The sequence below is a fragment of the Nerophis lumbriciformis genome, linkage group LG06, assembly GCF_033978685.3.
Source record: "Nerophis lumbriciformis linkage group LG06, RoL_Nlum_v2.1, whole genome shotgun sequence".
Lineage (NCBI taxonomy): Eukaryota > Metazoa > Chordata > Actinopteri > Syngnathiformes > Syngnathidae > Nerophis > Nerophis lumbriciformis.
In genome coordinates, this window is record NC_084553.2 from 40769322 (window position 1) to 40785939 (window position 16618).

The 16618-nt window shown below is 38.4% G+C and overlaps 1 protein-coding gene across 1 annotated transcript in view; it reads left to right on the forward strand.

Moving 5' to 3' along the window:
- The first annotated feature begins 2734 nt into the window (after positions 1-2734).
- Positions 2735-16618, forward strand: part of ush2a (Usher syndrome 2A (autosomal recessive, mild)) — a 363320-nt gene continuing 349436 nt past the window's right edge. Inside the window, exons 1-5 of the mRNA XM_061964341.2 lie at positions 2735-3155; positions 3677-4281; positions 7159-7373; positions 8039-8269; positions 11264-11432. Of these exons, the coding sequence (XP_061820325.2) occupies positions 4006-4281; positions 7159-7373; positions 8039-8269; positions 11264-11432 (891 nt within the window). The 5' untranslated portion in view covers positions 2735-3155; positions 3677-4005. The remainder of the gene's footprint in view (positions 3156-3676; positions 4282-7158; positions 7374-8038; positions 8270-11263; positions 11433-16618) is intronic.

Below are 16618 nucleotides of genomic sequence, written 5' to 3' on the forward strand. Positions count from 1 at the left end.
TATTTAAATCAGATCTTTTAAACCACTATTGCTAACATATGCTAGGCAAGGACAAGCGGTACAAATAAATTGATGCATGGATGTTTTGTATTCCATTTTTACAAGTACATTTTGAAAATTTAACGTTTCAAAATTGTGACTTAAACATTCTGGCTTTTTTTTTTAAGTTCCATGCCCCATTTCCTCAGTGATATTAAGATTGATACTGCAAAAAATAATACGTTTTCTTGGTTACTTCTGCATCCTGATGCATTTGAGGCATCAACCATCTTCATCATTTTATTTGAAAACATAGTAGTCCTAAGTCCTCTTGGATAGGCCCCAGCTTATCTATGATCCTGACAACATACAAAAAGGGTGGAAGAATGGATAGCAGTCTTGATGCCCACCACAGAGAACAGTGAAGAGAATGTGTTGTTTTCAATATCTTGGAACAATTATTTAGTTCAGTGATTCTCAAACTGTTGTACAGGTACCACTAGTGATAAGCGGGCGTCATCGAGTGGTACGGCAAAGAATCACAATTAAAGTACAGTGTTTTATTTTCCTATATTCCAACACAGTGTTACTGTTCAAACTGTGTGTAATGTTACAGGGGCCACAAATATTAAACATATTCTCTGCCTTGTTTTAATGAACAGCCCTTTTTATGCTACTGTATTTTAATGTTGCTCACTATGGTGGTACTTAGAGAGTCAACCCAGCAAGCACAAGACATTGATACAATGTTGATTATACATGCATGTCCTTTAAAATTTACTTTGAAACAACATTGCAAAGTAGTTGTATTTGTAAATTGAGACAACGTTGGTGCCTAACATTGGATCCACGTTGTTGGTTGGGAAATTACCAAATTTCAATGGTCAAATCAACGTCACAACCTGACTTATTGAATAAAGGTTGTCAAAAAGCATGTTGTTTTAACGTATTTGTGTTGTAGAATAGTAGTTGGAAAATGGCCAAAATTCAATGGTCAAACCAACATCAGAACCCAACAGTGATTAATGTTGTTCCAACATTAGGTTTGAGTTGCTCAATGTCAGGACCTAATTAAACATGTTCTCAACGTTGTGTTAATGTCTTGTGCATGCTGGGAAGTGTTTTCTGAGGTGGTATTTGGTGGAAAAAAGTTTGAGAAACACTGATTTAGTTGATAACACTCAATTTCTACCTTTTACAAGATCTAAAGGTTTTAACATTTTCCAAGTTTTTTGTTCCTTTTTTGGGAAGACAAAATATTTAATTAGACAAACCCCAACAAATCACTGGAAAGAAAAGAACAATCTGGTAGAGATTCTACAACACAAAAATGGACTGTTAATGGCAGGGTCCTTAAAGGGTGCGTTGGAGTTTGCCCAACCAGTCTACATGTTCTTTGTGGGGAGTGCTCAGAGAGTATGGGGTATCAGACTGTCTGATTGTGGCGGTCCGCTCCCTGTATGATCAGTGTCAGAGATTGGTCCGCATTGCCGGCAGTAAGTCGGACCCGTTTCCAGTGAGGGTTGTACTCTGCTAAGGCTGCCCTTTGTCACCGATTCTGTTCATAACTTTTATGGACAGAATTTCTAGGCGCAGTCAGGGCATTGAGGGGATCTGGTTTGGTAGCTCTCTGCTTTTTGCAGATGATGTGGTCCTGATGGCTTCATCTGGCCAGGATCTTCAGCTCTCACTAGATCGGTTCGCTGACGATTGTGAAGCGACTGTGATGGGAATCAGCACCTCCAAGTCTGAGTCCATGGTTCTGGCCCGGAGAAGGGTGGAGTGCCATCTCCGGGTTGGGTAGGAGATCTTGCCCCAAGTGGAGGAGTTCAAGTACTTCGGAGTCTTGTTCACGAGTGAGGGAAAAGTGGATCGTGAGATCGACAGGCGGATCGGTGCAGCGTCTTCACTAATGCGGATGCTGTATCGATCTGTTGTGGTGAAGAAGGAGCTGAGCCGGAAGGCAAAGCTCTCAATTTACTGGTCGATCTACGTTCCCATCCTCACCTATGGTCATGAGCTTTGGGTTATGACCGAAAGGACAAGATCACGAGTACAAGCGGCTGAAATTAGTTTCATCTGCCGGGTGGCGGGGCTCTCCCTTAGAGATAGGGTGAGAAGCTCTGCCATCCGGGAGGATGTCAAAAGTAAAGCCGCTGCTCCTCCACATCGAGAGGAGCCAGATGAGGTGGTTCGGGCATCTGGTAAAGATGCCACCCGAACGCCTCCCTAGGGAGGTGTTTCAGGCACGTCTGACCGGTAGGAGGCCACAGGGAAGACCCAGGACACGTTGGGAAGACTATGTCTCCCGGCTGGCCTGGGAACGCCTCGGGATCCCCCGGGAGGAGCTGGACAAAGTGGCTGGGGAGAGAGAAGTCTGGGATTCCCTGCATAGGCTGCTGCCCCCGTGACCCGACCTCGGATAAGCGGAAGAAAATGGATGGATGGATGGATTGTGTGTAAATTTTCATATTATAAATAAAGTGTTTATAAAATAAAAAAAATTAAAATAAAACAATTAAAGAGGACAATAAACGCGCATTTTCTAGTTTTCAACAGGATATGTACTCACGGTACTGCTAAATTTACGTCAGTGACGTAATGAATAATCATGATGGTTGCCTAGTAACAGAAGTAGCGTCCACCTCCCGGTGAGAGCCACTTATCTGACAGCCTCATCCCACAGTACTGCGGGTGCACTTACAGCACCTCTTGTGGGTGATTAGTGAATATATCAACGCCGGGCTGTCTTTAGTCTTGTCCTTTTACTGTTGCTTGCTTCTGCCACATATTGGATTCCGTTACCCGCCTCCTATAACGTAACGTAACGTAACGTAAATTGACGTGACGTCTACGTTACTTTACCGCGTCACCCGCCAGATGGTGGCGGGTGCTAATCTGCTTAGACTCGGCGCTGGCCAGTGCGTCGCGGCTTCTTCCCAATGAGAGACGAGGAGGAGGAGGAAAAGAGCCCGCACTCAACTTCTGTTTTGTTGTCATTCCGTTTCTGTCTTAGAGCCAGAATAGTAACAAATTGACTATTTTATTGCGCGTCGCGTGTTCAGCTAGCATGTGCAGGTAACACGTGCTAACGCAACAACAACAACAACAAGTTGCACTTTTAAGGATTCAAGCTAAATGGAGCTTTGTTATGTCAGGAGCCGCGGCAGCAACAGGTGAGTCACCAGTTTCTAACCTCTTCTGCTTGTTTGTAATAAATGTGTGACGGCGTACAGCAACATTATTAGATACACTGTGTCCGTGCCATCCAAGACACATTATTGTGAGCCGGGGTCCAAGTAATTCAACACTTGAGCCCGACTGCCTCCCTTTGTGTGTGTGTGTGTGTGTGTTGTCCAAATGTGAAATTGAAGCTGATAAGCATTGCAATGAAGAGAGATTTGGCCTAAGCCTCAATTTCCAGCTAACCAACGCGAGAAAAAGCTGTTGAGTTGTATGAGAACCTGGAGGCCAGATGCCAGGAGGAAACAGGGCATGTTTAATTCAATGGGGAATGAAGAAAAAGGGGGGAAAGTGATGTAACAGTATCAGTTGAGCCATTCCTCCATCAAGCTGTACATGATAGTGTGGGCTTTGGCCGGGGAATAGCCTGCATGGCATTTCGCTTGCCTCAGATTTGTCTCATTTTGGATTTTGGTCTGACCATATCTCTCTTCCACTCTCTCTCCCTCCCCAGGTTGTAAAAATCGCATCTATCCTGCAAGGCTTTGGTTGTGTTTTCTGCTGTGTGTGCGCAGTTAACCCAGACCGAAGCTTTGCACCTTTAACCCTGGGGGCAGCGGCCAGTTAAAAATGTCCTGGTAACCCTGGAACCATGAAACCATGCCAGTCATCACTTATTCAAGTGGCGGTCGAAGGTTTCCAAGACATCTCCAACTACTGGAAAATCCCTCTGGCCTCGAGAATGGTTCAAAACCTCTGTACTATGGTGTAGGACATTAGATTGTGGCGTCTTTAAGTATAGTTGAAGTACACTTAAAAATGGCAAAGAGCAGAACTTTTTAAATGACGAGACAAATGTGTAGCCGAATACATGAGAGAATGAAGAGAGGACATCAATTTTGGCTTAACCAGGAAGTTGGAAAAGTTAAGAAAAAAGTCGTAGGACGAATGACGGAGGAGATGCAAACAGAAATGGAAGCTAGCAGAATTCCATTCTTGGAGCTTGGTCATCAGCAAAAAGACAACAACAGCCTTAAAATAATGTTGATGCTTAGGTGGCATAACATGTTCCTATGGCTCTGTCTCTTCTGCATCGCTCCAGAACCTGCTTCTTCACAGGTGAGAATATAAAAGAAAAATATTTAAAACATATATTTATGTTCCTACCAATGTTTATTTACTGCAAGGAATCATTAGGAAGGTCCACTGACCCATGAGTGTCCAAAGTCAGAGGGCCATATGCAGCCCGCAACTTGTTTTTTACTGGCCCCCCGCCTATTTAAAAAGCAAAACAAATTTTAACATTACAACTCAGGCTGTCAAAAATAACTAGTTAACTCATGTGATTGATCACAGAAATATATTATCATGTATAGTTGCAGATTAATCACACAATTTATTTTGAGCGCACATGCTCCTTTACCTTAACTGTGGATGGTTGACTAAAGGCGGCGTCCGTCATACGCTCAGTGATGAGGAGTGAGGAGACTACGATCTGGTGTGTTCGCTGACAAATTTCACTTCAAAATAAACCCCGCCAGGACTTTATATAAAGCTGTTAGCAAGTTTTATGCAAAGAAATTATGTACATTTAAGTAAAACGTTAAAAAAATGTTTGTATGGCATCCTGACAATAAAATTGCATTTTTGTTAAAACATTAGTACCTTTTTGTAGGTTAATTTAAGTATGTAAGCAAGTAATGTACTGTGGTTAATCATGATTAATCCAAATTTAAAATGTGATTAATCTATCCATCCATCTATCTATCCATTTTCTACCGCTTGTGCCTCTCGATTAAAAAAAAAAAAAATTTGACAGCAACGATTAGAACACTTTACAAAGGAAGATTACGGGCAAATGAATAAGAAAATAATTTGAAAATAATGTTGAATGTGACAAGATATACAAACCCCGTTTCCATATGAGTTGGGAAATTGTGTTAGATGTAAATATAAACGGAATACAATGATTTGCAAATCCTTTTCAACCCATATTCAATTGAATGCACTACAAAGACAAGATATTTGATGTTCAAACTCATAAACTTTATTTTTTTTTTTGCAAATAATAATTAACTTAGAATTTCATGGCTGCAACATGTGCCAAAGTAGTTGGGAAAGGGCATGTTCACCACTGTGTTACATGGCCTTTCCTTTTAACAACACTCAGTAAACATTTGGGAACTGAGGAGACACATTTTTTAAGCTTCTCAGGTGGAATTCTTTCCCATTCTTGCTTGATGTACAGCTTAAGTTGTTCAACAGTCCGGGGGTCTCCGTTGTGGTATTTTAGGCTTCATAATGCGTTGACAAAGTGCTGACCCTCGCCCCATCCTTGTTTGTGAATGACTGAGCATTTCATGGAATCTACTTTTGTACCCAATCATGGCACCCACCTGTTCCCAATTTGCCTGTTCACCTGTGGGATGTTCCAAATAAGTGTTTGATGAGCATTCCTCAACTTTATCAGTATTTATTGCCACCTTCCCAACTTCTTTGTCACGTGTTGCTGGCATCAAATTCTAAAGTTAATTATTATTTGCAAAAAAAAAAAAATGTTTATCAGTTTGAACATCAAATATGTTGTCTTTGTAGCATATTCAACTGAATATGGGTTGAAAATGATTTGCAAATTATTGTATTCCGTTTATATTTACATCTAACACAATTTCCCAACTCATATGGAAACAGGGTTTGTAGAAACAACGAATTCACCTGAATATAAGACAACCCTAAATATAAGATATACTCCTTTTTCAAGACATGTTTTTGACAAAACCAAAGAAACAATAAAACTGATTTCAACATCAGTGATATAACGTTCAATTTACATTGTATTAATCCAGTGCTTCTCAAATATTTCCCCTCGGAAGAAGAAAGCATTTCGCGCCCCACCCCCCACTCTCTGTCGGGACTAAAACATGTGTCTATAAAATTGTTATAAGTACACCTTTGCATAACATATCATTTTAGTCTGTAACAGAAAACATTTAAAGTGCATCAATTTGCCTGAAAAAATAAATAAATCCTTATCTAAACTATAAACATTTTTTGACCGACTTAAGCCACTTTATACTGAAAAATTATATTAAACAAACTGAATACATAATGAGTTCAAATTGATCAGCAACATTAACTCAGTAGCACAATATATAAAGCACTCTAACATACAAACCAAAAATGAATGCAAATTTGTTCAGTTTTTGTATATATATAAATAGAAATTAGGAAATTTAGGATATTTGAGAAGGACTATTAATCATATATCTTGCTCAACAGTTGTTTGAGGACTGCTCCACTATATTAAAATTTGTATTAACCACTCTTGTTTGCCAATGGGCCCAACCTTTGAGACACTTTTTCTGTCGATGATTCCATTCCTTTTTTTTGGACAATACGGTACTATTTGCTTTGTCACCATAAAACAAAGCACTCATGTAGATAGTTGGTTTTTTTCATTGAAGACCGTGAAGTAAGTCACCAATGTGTACTTAATTTTTTTTCTGTGGTGGAAAAAGTTTGGAAACCTCTGCACTATGTCAACATGCACAAACAGGGCTTATTTTCATAACTGTCCAGACTTTATTTGCTGCACATATTTGCAATGTTGACATCTTTTTTAAACGTTGAGGGTTGATAGTTCAATGCTAGAGCAAGAACACATTTAGTATTTGAAGGTTGTGTTCACTGTGCTCAAAAGCCATACCCTGTTATGTCTTTCTTCAGTGCTCGATGCAACCACTGTACAGTAGCATTTCTGGTATTCCACATTTCTAACACATTCCATTTAGCAATTATGTTTGAATTTTGAGAAAGGCCATCCACTAGATGAGTTCCATATACATTAGTTAACGCACAAGCCGTTAAAATGCGTGGCATTAAATGCAATTGTCATTACTGTATCCGGAGTGGGTTGGGTTACGGCTGAAGAAGAAGTACATGAGGTCCAGATAAAATGGAATGGTCACACTTGCTCAAGCTTTTTCATCATTACAGGGGCATTTTCCGCCAATGGAGAACATTGCTGCCTTCAAACCCGTGTCCACCTCTCCAGCTCGTTCCACCTGTGGGGTTTCAGAAAGGAGCATCTACTGCCAGCCCGCTTCCTTGCAGACTGAGCTACTCATGTGCCATCAGGCCTCCTGCGACCAGGAGTGTCCTTATAGGTCCTCCACACCACCTTATGCTCCACTATTGCTACCTGTGTACAGGTAATCATAATTAAGAACAGTGTTTTTTTAACTGTGGCACAGTATGCTTCCCCTCAGAAAATATAATACAGTTGGGTCCTCTCCTACTTCCTGAACAAACAGATTTCCTGGAGCATATTGTGTGGACTTTTCTGCTTAACCCAGACGTTTACTCTCAACATATAAAAATATGATCCTTTAACAAAACTGACGTTAGCTGGTTTGAAAAAGATGTTTCAATATTTTCGTAAAGCTGCTGTGCCTCCTTAGAAGTTTTCTGGTGCCAACTTACACTTAGAAAATATTTGATGCATGTCTGTAGAACTATTTATATACTGTTTAGTCAAGGTTTCTGTGGTTTATCCGTTATACAGAGCTCAATACCGGGGTAGAGCGGAATATACATTAGATCGGGAAAAAACACAAGAGGCTATATCATCCCTACAAGCCTGTTTCGCTGGTTTCCTTGCTTGTCAGGGGATTTTATAAAATCAGGGGATAATCCCCTGATTTGAATGTATTTTGGATGTGCCGAAATACATAAGAAACACACTCACGCAGCATAGGAGCTCAAATAGAAGAGCTATATAACAAACGCATTCTTTACAACGTTAATAATGCCCTGAGGCGTGTTGTATGTATGAAGTAAGTCTATTTACACAATATTTACCCTTTTTCCCCACCAGGAGTGCATGCGTTACTGAAGACACAACTGACACCGCTCCAGTCCTCACTCAGACATCGGAGTTTGAAAATAAAACCACCTCCAAGTCAAAAAGGCTTTCCGGCGGATCTGGTAGTGTTATGTTTCCACCAGGCCAACAGGGATGCTTGGTCTCAGCACCCTCTCAGAAACTGGGAGCTTCTGGATCCCTCACCCTGGCATTATGGATTAAACCAAGCTCTCCTGGAGAGATGTGAGTCTGGCCTTATCTACTGTGTGTTTTTGTATGACTGTTCATGTTATATTCATAAGTCTGAGTCAGACAGGTGGTCATCGAAATACAGAGCAACTGTGTTCTGGTTACCATGCGTAAAGCCTTCAATTTGAATGTTGTCATGTCAATACTTTACTATGTTGTGTGTGACAGATAGGGATGAGAATGGGCTGGTCGGTTTCAAGCTGGTCGGTGCAAAGTTACACACACTAAGATCTGTTTTCAATCACACGCAAGTCACAAACACTTAAAAGAGGTCAGGTTGCTCTTCTCCCTTGTCATATAATGACATTAATAGCGTTTTGTCCTAAGTGACTGCACCTGCATGCCTCTTAAGTTTTTAAGTGGATGAAAAGACCAAAAATATAGCTCATTGATTATTATACTGATCCCCAAACTTAAAGGGGCTGTTTGCAACCTTTACATGGATGCATAGAGGGTGCTAACTTTCTAAGCAGTATAAGCTGTCCATTTACAACTTTTACGTAATGACGTAATCTACGCACGTACAGAATACGCACATTAGCCCTGTGTGTTTTTGGCTAATGATAGTGATTTGGCTAGCTAACATTCGCTATCATTGAATATGTAGCCTATGGCATTGGTGTCAATACTTTTTCCACCGAGTGTTGCATACTGAAAAATTAAGAATGTGGACAGCCACATTGATGCATTTCATGCATTAAACCAGTGGTTCTTAACCTGGGTTCGATCGAACGCTAAGGGTTCGGTGAGTCGGCCTCAGGGTTTCGGCGGAGGTCAAAACACACCCGACTCATCGTGTAAATAAAAACTTCTCCCTATCGGCGTATTACGGATACGGCAACAGCAGAAGTCAGACTGATTTGCAGGTGTGTAATTTGTTGTGAGTTTATGCACTGTGTTGGTTTTGTTGTTTGAACAAGGTGATGTTCATGCACAGTTCATTTTGTGCACCAGTAAAAAATGATGGTACATATTCACCATTAATTAGTTGCTTATTAACATGCAAATTAGTAACATATTAGCTCTTAACTAGTCATTATTAAGTACTTATTAATGCCTTATTCGGCATGGCCTTATTATAACCCTAACCCTCTAACCCTGGCCCTAACCCTAACCAAGTAACTCTAAATTAAGTCTTTGTTACTTAAAATATGTTCCCCTAGTGTCCAAAGAACTCTAAATTAAGTCTTTGTTACTTAGAATATGTTTCCCATACTAAAGTGTTACCAAAAACATATAACTTTGTCTTGAATTTGAAAAAAAACAACATTTTATTTTTCACTAAAGAAGGGTTCGGTGAATGCGCATATGAAACTAGTGGGGTTCGGAACCTCCAACAAGGTTAAGAACCACTGCATTAAACAATGCCAAACCAATTCAGTGTAATATGCAATATGCAATATTGTAATACAATATCTTAGCTTTTGTGTTATAAGTGACAAAGCAAATAGTTGGCTCCCGGGCTGTGCTTTGGACACCTAAGGCCTATTGTAACAACATGACTGTAAATTGTTAGTTGCGTCTCTGGGACTGCTGTTATGTATGCGTAGACAAGACAGCGGTGAGTGACAAGCCTGAACGCCACACAAACTTCTACGGTTGTCGAGCAATTTCTGGTCAATATAATTGATAATTCTGAAAAATATGGTCATGTGAAAAATATATATGTTCTGTTGAAACACTAATTGTAACAAAAACAAGCTAGTGGCATTCTTTTTATATTTTGTGTTTGAAAAAATAAAACTTTGATAAATTAGTATACAGCACCTTAAATGTAAGACATTGTGTTGATAATAATAAACTGGTTGCATGTTGTCATTAGAAGTATTTTGATTATTAACATCAGCTCTCTTTTAAGTTTGATTTAATCAAATCAAAGTAATACATCTCTTTTTAATGTTTCATGTTGAGACTGCTTGTGAAGTTCTCTGTCTGTAGATTCTAATGATAGACAAGTGTTGTCCACACATGGCACCTGCACCTTGCTCTCTCGCATTCTCTCTTTCTCTTTCTGATGGTGTTGTCAGCCACCATCATTCTTTTGTAGTCAACCATGGCCACCATCAAAGAATATAGATGAAAAGAGGTCTCTATCCTCACCCTTGTCCATCTCCTCCAGCTTTTTTTTTTTTGTCTCTGGATCGCTGTGATTTTACATTCTCCCCCTCATCCAATCATTGTCTTACTAAGCATTGTTTTTACAGTAGCAGGGGCTCACTCCAACCACTACTGTATATTACCAAGTTTTGGTTCACCTTGATTTTAGGGCTGTAGGTAGTGTCGAGGCATTTAATCAGTTCACTTACTGAATCATTCAGTCATTGGTGGTCTTTAGTAATTCCATACTGGCCCTTTCAAACCTTGCTTTGTGCACTTGGGACAGTCATGTTTGTGTCTTGTATAGCCATAAGATCTCATGTCACAAAATCATGCAAGACTAATTGTATAATGCTGTAAGTTGTTAACACCCCATCTGCTCCTAAACCATCACATTGTTCTGCACCTGCGGCAAATTTCATGAAATAGTGCACATATATGTATAGTATAAACAGCAAAATAAATCTCCTTTGAAAAAGTATTTTTGACTCAGCTGTTTCTGTTACTTCCTTTTTGACAAAGACATACATGTGCTGACATTTCATACAGATGCTCTTCTCTCATTCATCCATCACTGATTTATATCGAGGGCGTCTCTGGGTTCATAAAAGCCATAATTTCCCATAAAATGTCACTGATGGTGGTTAATATGACACTCGGCGGGTATTCGCTTGTGTGAGTCTGCAACCTGTGTAGCTCCAGAAACCTAGCAGCCGTGTAAAATATTAATATTGCATATATAAATGTCAGAATGAGAGACGGTATCTAGTGTAGTGCTCGACTCTAGGAGCTTTTGGACTCAAATCTTGTAACTGGGAAACATACTTCAAATGCCTACTAGTTCATATCATTTTGTTCACAATCCTAAAATGTTTGTCTTTTTTTCCTCAGGATGCTACTGGAGAAGAGCTCAAGAGAGCAATTAGTTTTTTCAGTGACCGTGTCCGAACAGTTTGTCAGTTTGCGATACAATCAGTCCAGAAGTTTAGCTCCTCTGACGATCAGCTTCAAAACAGAGGGACGACTTGTGTTGGGCAGGTGGACACACCTTGTTTTACAGGTAATACACACAGCCACACACTTACAATTGGATTTATTTTTCTGTTGTTTTGTCTGTAGTCCTCTGTGAATCACTGTGTGGTTTTCATATACAAGAGTAGTTTGATACCTTTTTAATTACAAGTAAATTGTAAATAAATAATTAGCCAGATTTGCCAGGTTGTTTTACAAGGCGCTAGCTAGGCAGTAGTTTGTGTATCAGATGCCAGCGAGAGGGACTGTGCAACAGTACATTGTGTAAACCTCACTTCCCAACACCTTAAAAGCTATGCTGGACAACGAGTAGGGATGATGTTTGATAAGAAATTATCGAGTTCGAGCCCATTATCGAATCCTCTTATCGAACTGATTCTCTTATCGAATCCAGATAGGTTGTTGTATATGGAAAAAAACCACAATATTTGGTTTAACAAAAGCTCACTTTTATTTTATAAGAAAAAAAAAAAAAGAAAAAAAAATATTGACTGTTGTTACCCCCCTAAAAAAATAAAATAAAAAAAAATAAATATTGACTGTACCCATGATGTGGTATTTTTTTTTTTTTTTTGTCATAAAAAAATACAATCATGTGTGCTTACGGACTGTATGCTTTCAGACTGTATTGATCTATATTGATATATAATGTAGGAACCAGAAATATTAATAACAGAAAGAAACAACCCTTTTGTGCGAATGAGTGTGAATGAGTATAAATGAGGGAGGGAGGTTTTTTGGGTAGGTGCACTAATTGTAAGTGTATCTTGTGTTTTTTATGTTGATTTAATTAAAAAAAAAAAAAAAAAAAAAAAAAAAAATATATATATATATATATATATATATATATTTATGTTTTATTTTTTTCTTGTGCGGCCCGGTACCAATCGATCCACAGACTGGTACCGGGCAGCGGCCCGGTGGTTGGGGACCACTTGTGTTTGTGTAGGCTACAAGATAATGTTAACGTTATCAGACACATACAAAAAGGCTAACGTTAACGTTACCGTTAGCCACTGACTATGCTTAGGTAACGTTAGTCTAGCTAAAATTACTGCAATCCTGGATTGACATACAAGGTAACGTTATTTTAGCCTAAAGGCTACGAGTGAGCAGATGTGGAAATTAACCGGCAACAGTTAACGTTAGTTACTCACCAGCACTATCACTGGAATTGGCGCTGCAGGTTGAAGAGGGGCGTGCTTCGTCGCTGCTTCTCCATGACACCTTTCTCTAACCTTCAGGTTATGTGCAGCCTGAACATGTTTCAACATGCTTGTTTTACTTCCCCCCCCTTACATGAGAGCGAAGCCTGGCAATAATTGCAGATAGCCGTTTCCTCATCGTATTTTTTTGTAAAATGAAGCCGGTCCATTGTTGTTGCTGCTTTCTGTATATGCCGCCTAATGACTGAGCTACGTCATTTCCTGGGACGTGTCACAGGGCATTTCCTAGTAAAATAAAAGGGATTCATTCCCAGGGATTCGAATAAAGAACCAACTCTTTTTCTTTACTGTAGTGGCCTCGATAACGGGACCCGGTTCTCAAAAAGGGATTCGGTTCTTTCTTATCGAACAACCGGGAGAACCGGTTTCGAACATCATCCCTAACGAGTGAACAGCCCATGGCTGTTTTTTTTTTTTTTTTCGTTTTTTTTTTTCACTTCCTGTCAATGAGAAAGGACGCAAGAAAAAGACTCCGCTTCTGCTACCAGAGTTTTTGTTAAGTCTGAAGATTTTGACCACTGATTTGTGATCACAGCCACAGGAGTGTCACCTGGCATCTTCGACCTGATTTTGGTCAGTTGAGAGGCACTGATACGCTGAAATAAGGCGAGTTGGAAGAGCCGTTAGCCTCAAGCCAACAGCGCCTTACCGCAATTCAAAGCGTTTACCTAGCAACCAAAAGCTACATCGAGTTTCACTCCTATGAAACGTGCCAACAAATGAAGACCCTTCAAGAAGACAACAGCATGCTGTGGAATATCATAGATGAAATGGATCAGGATAAACGAATGAATGATATAATCGTGACAGGGCACCGAATTAAACCAAGATCCTACGCAAAAGCTGTGAATAATGTAGGTGAACCAGATTAAATGGATATTGTCTCAGCAGAACAGCAAGTGGTCAACTTTTTGCAATCAAAGGAAATTAAAATCGACATTAATACCATCAAAACATGCATCCCACTGAACGGAAGAAACAACAACGCCACTCCAGTCGTCCTCGTGAAGCTCGTAAAGAGAAAATCTAAAATGGCATTGCTGAGACAGGGAAAGAAGCTGAAGGGAACAAATGTGTACATGAATCAGCATCTCACAAAACGTAATGCTGGAATCGCTAAGAAAGCACACGGCTTGAGAAAGCATGGAAAAACCCAGGGAACCTGGAGCGCCAACTTTAAAATCTACATCAAGCTGAATGGAAGTCCAGAAGCAAGAGTACTTATTGTCCATGACATCAAGGACCTGGACAATTTTTAAAGTTTACACAGCTTCCACAACAACGATGATAATGGACTCTGACAGAAAACAAACACCTGATTTCTACATCAACAATACTGTGTTCCAAGGGACGACTAAACAAGAAGACCTAGATTCAGGAGTGCATCCACCTACCTTGAAACAACATCAAAGATTGTTGAACAAGAAAATATGGAACTAAAAAACTTTTGCAACAAAGATCACAAAAACCAGGATTTGGAAAATGATATAGATCTAGATACAAATGTTTTCTCCCACATCAGTAATAGTTGTTTTTATTATACAGATGAACAATATAATAGCAACATTAAATGTGACAACAAATTGAAACACATCAACGAACCCTTCAAAGTGATAGCTGTCACAGAAACATAGATTGATGATAAAAAAGGAATAGATTTTGATCTAGAAGGATATGTACTAAACTACATCAACAGAACCAACAAAAATGGAGGAGGAGTAGCTGTGTACGTGATAAAGAACCTGAACTACAAAGTAGTAAAAAAACATGTAATTTGCTATAGATAATATCTTAGAATGTATAACAATTGAAATATGTCAGGAAAAAAGCAAAAACATATTCATCAGTTATATATATATATATATATATATATATATATGTGTATGTATGTGTGTGTGTGTGTGTGTGTGTGTATATGTATGTATGTATATATATATGTATCATCTAAGTCAAGTATAGAAGCATTTGAAGAATAGATCAAGGCAAATTACATGGACAATGGTAAAAAAATTATTTTCTTATGTGGTGACTTTAATATTGACTTATTGAACCCTAATAAGCAAAAGTCTATTGACTGATGACTTCATTAATACAATGTACAGCATCAGTTTATATCCTAAAATCACAAAGCCAAGCAGAATCACAGGACACTGTGCCACGTTAATTGATAATATTTTTACCAATGATTTTGATGATAACTCTACAAGTGGTCTACTTATAACCGACGTTGGTGATCATCTGCCAATTTTCACAATATATGATGAAAACTACAAGAAGAACATGGAAGACAAAAGGACATTTCGAAGACTTTGTACAGAGAATAGGATGATTGCTTTCAACATTGAGCTAGAAAAGCAAAATTGGGACAATGTGTACAATGAAAAAGAGGTTGATGAAGCATATGAACATTTCTTAAACAAGTTCATAATACTTTATGACAAACATTGTCCATGGAAACTACTGAGTAGAAAGCAGAGAAAGAATAATCAGAATAATCAACCATGGATGACAAAAGGATTAAAAAATGCTTGTAATAAGAAGAATACATTACATAGAAAATTTATAGCACAGAGAACTACAGAGGCAGAAAATAAGTACAAAAAGTATCAAAACAAGCTAACTAACATACTACAAACATGTGGAAAAGAATATTACAGTCAATTATTAGACAGGAACAAAAACAATATGAGAGCAACTTGGGGCTTCCTCAATAGCATTATTAAAAATGGCACTAAGAGGGATTACCCCCAATACTTCTTAGACGGAAACAAAAATAATGACCACATAAAGGAAGTAGTTGAAAGCTTCAATAATTACTTTGTAAATATTGGACCAAAGTTGGAAGAAAGTATTCCAGACCCAGTTTCAATTGAGGACTGTAATGATACCATGCGAAATCCCAACTCCAAGTTCCTCAGTAATGTGACACAGGAGGAAATAGTTATAATTGTGAAAAAATGCAAATCTAAGACTTCAACTGATTGTAATGGAATTGATATGGAAACGATAAAAAAGGTTATTGAAGAGATCTCAGGGCCATTAATGTATATTAGTAACCTATCATTTCAAACAGGTAAATTCCCAAATAAGACTGGAGACAAACACCAATTTACACATTTTAGACCGGTTTCTTTACTTCCACAATTTTCTAAAATCATTGAAAAACTGTTGAATAACAGATTAAATAGTTTCACAAACAAAAATAGAATACTCGATGAGAACCAATATGGATACAGAGCTAATGTTTCAACTTTGATGGCTTTAATTGAAATTACAGAAGAAATGACCAATGCAATAGATAGTAAAAAATGTGCGGCAGCAGTTTTTATGGATCTAACTAAAGCATTTGACACAATTAATCACAATATTTTAATCAAAAAACTAGAACGATATGGCATCAGAGTGTTGGTTAAACTTTTTAACCTGGATAAGAAATTATTTAACGAACAGGAAACAATACGTGAAGCTAGGCGAACACACATCTACAACGCTAAATATATCCTATGGTGTACCTCAGGGATCAATACTAGGACCAAAATTATTCAATCTCTATATAAACGACATTTGTAAAGTTACAAAAGATTTAAAGTTAGTATTATTTGCGGATGATACAACAGCGTTTTGTTCAGGAGAGAACACACAGAAGCTAATACAAATAACAGAAGAAATTAACAAATTAAAAAGATGGTTTGACAAAAACAGACTATCTTTGAATATCAGTAAAACTAAAATAATGCTATTTGGTAACAGTAGAAGAGAAAGTCAAACACATATACAAATAGACGGAATAGAAATTGGAAGAGTAAATTAAACCAAATTTCTAGGTATAATGATTGATGATAAATTAAACTGGAAATCTCATGTAAAAAATATACAACATAAAGTAGCAAGAAACACGTCAATAATGAATAAAGCAAAACATGTTCTAGACCAAAAATCACTTCATATTCTCTACTGCTCGCTAGTATTACCATATCTGAGTTATTGT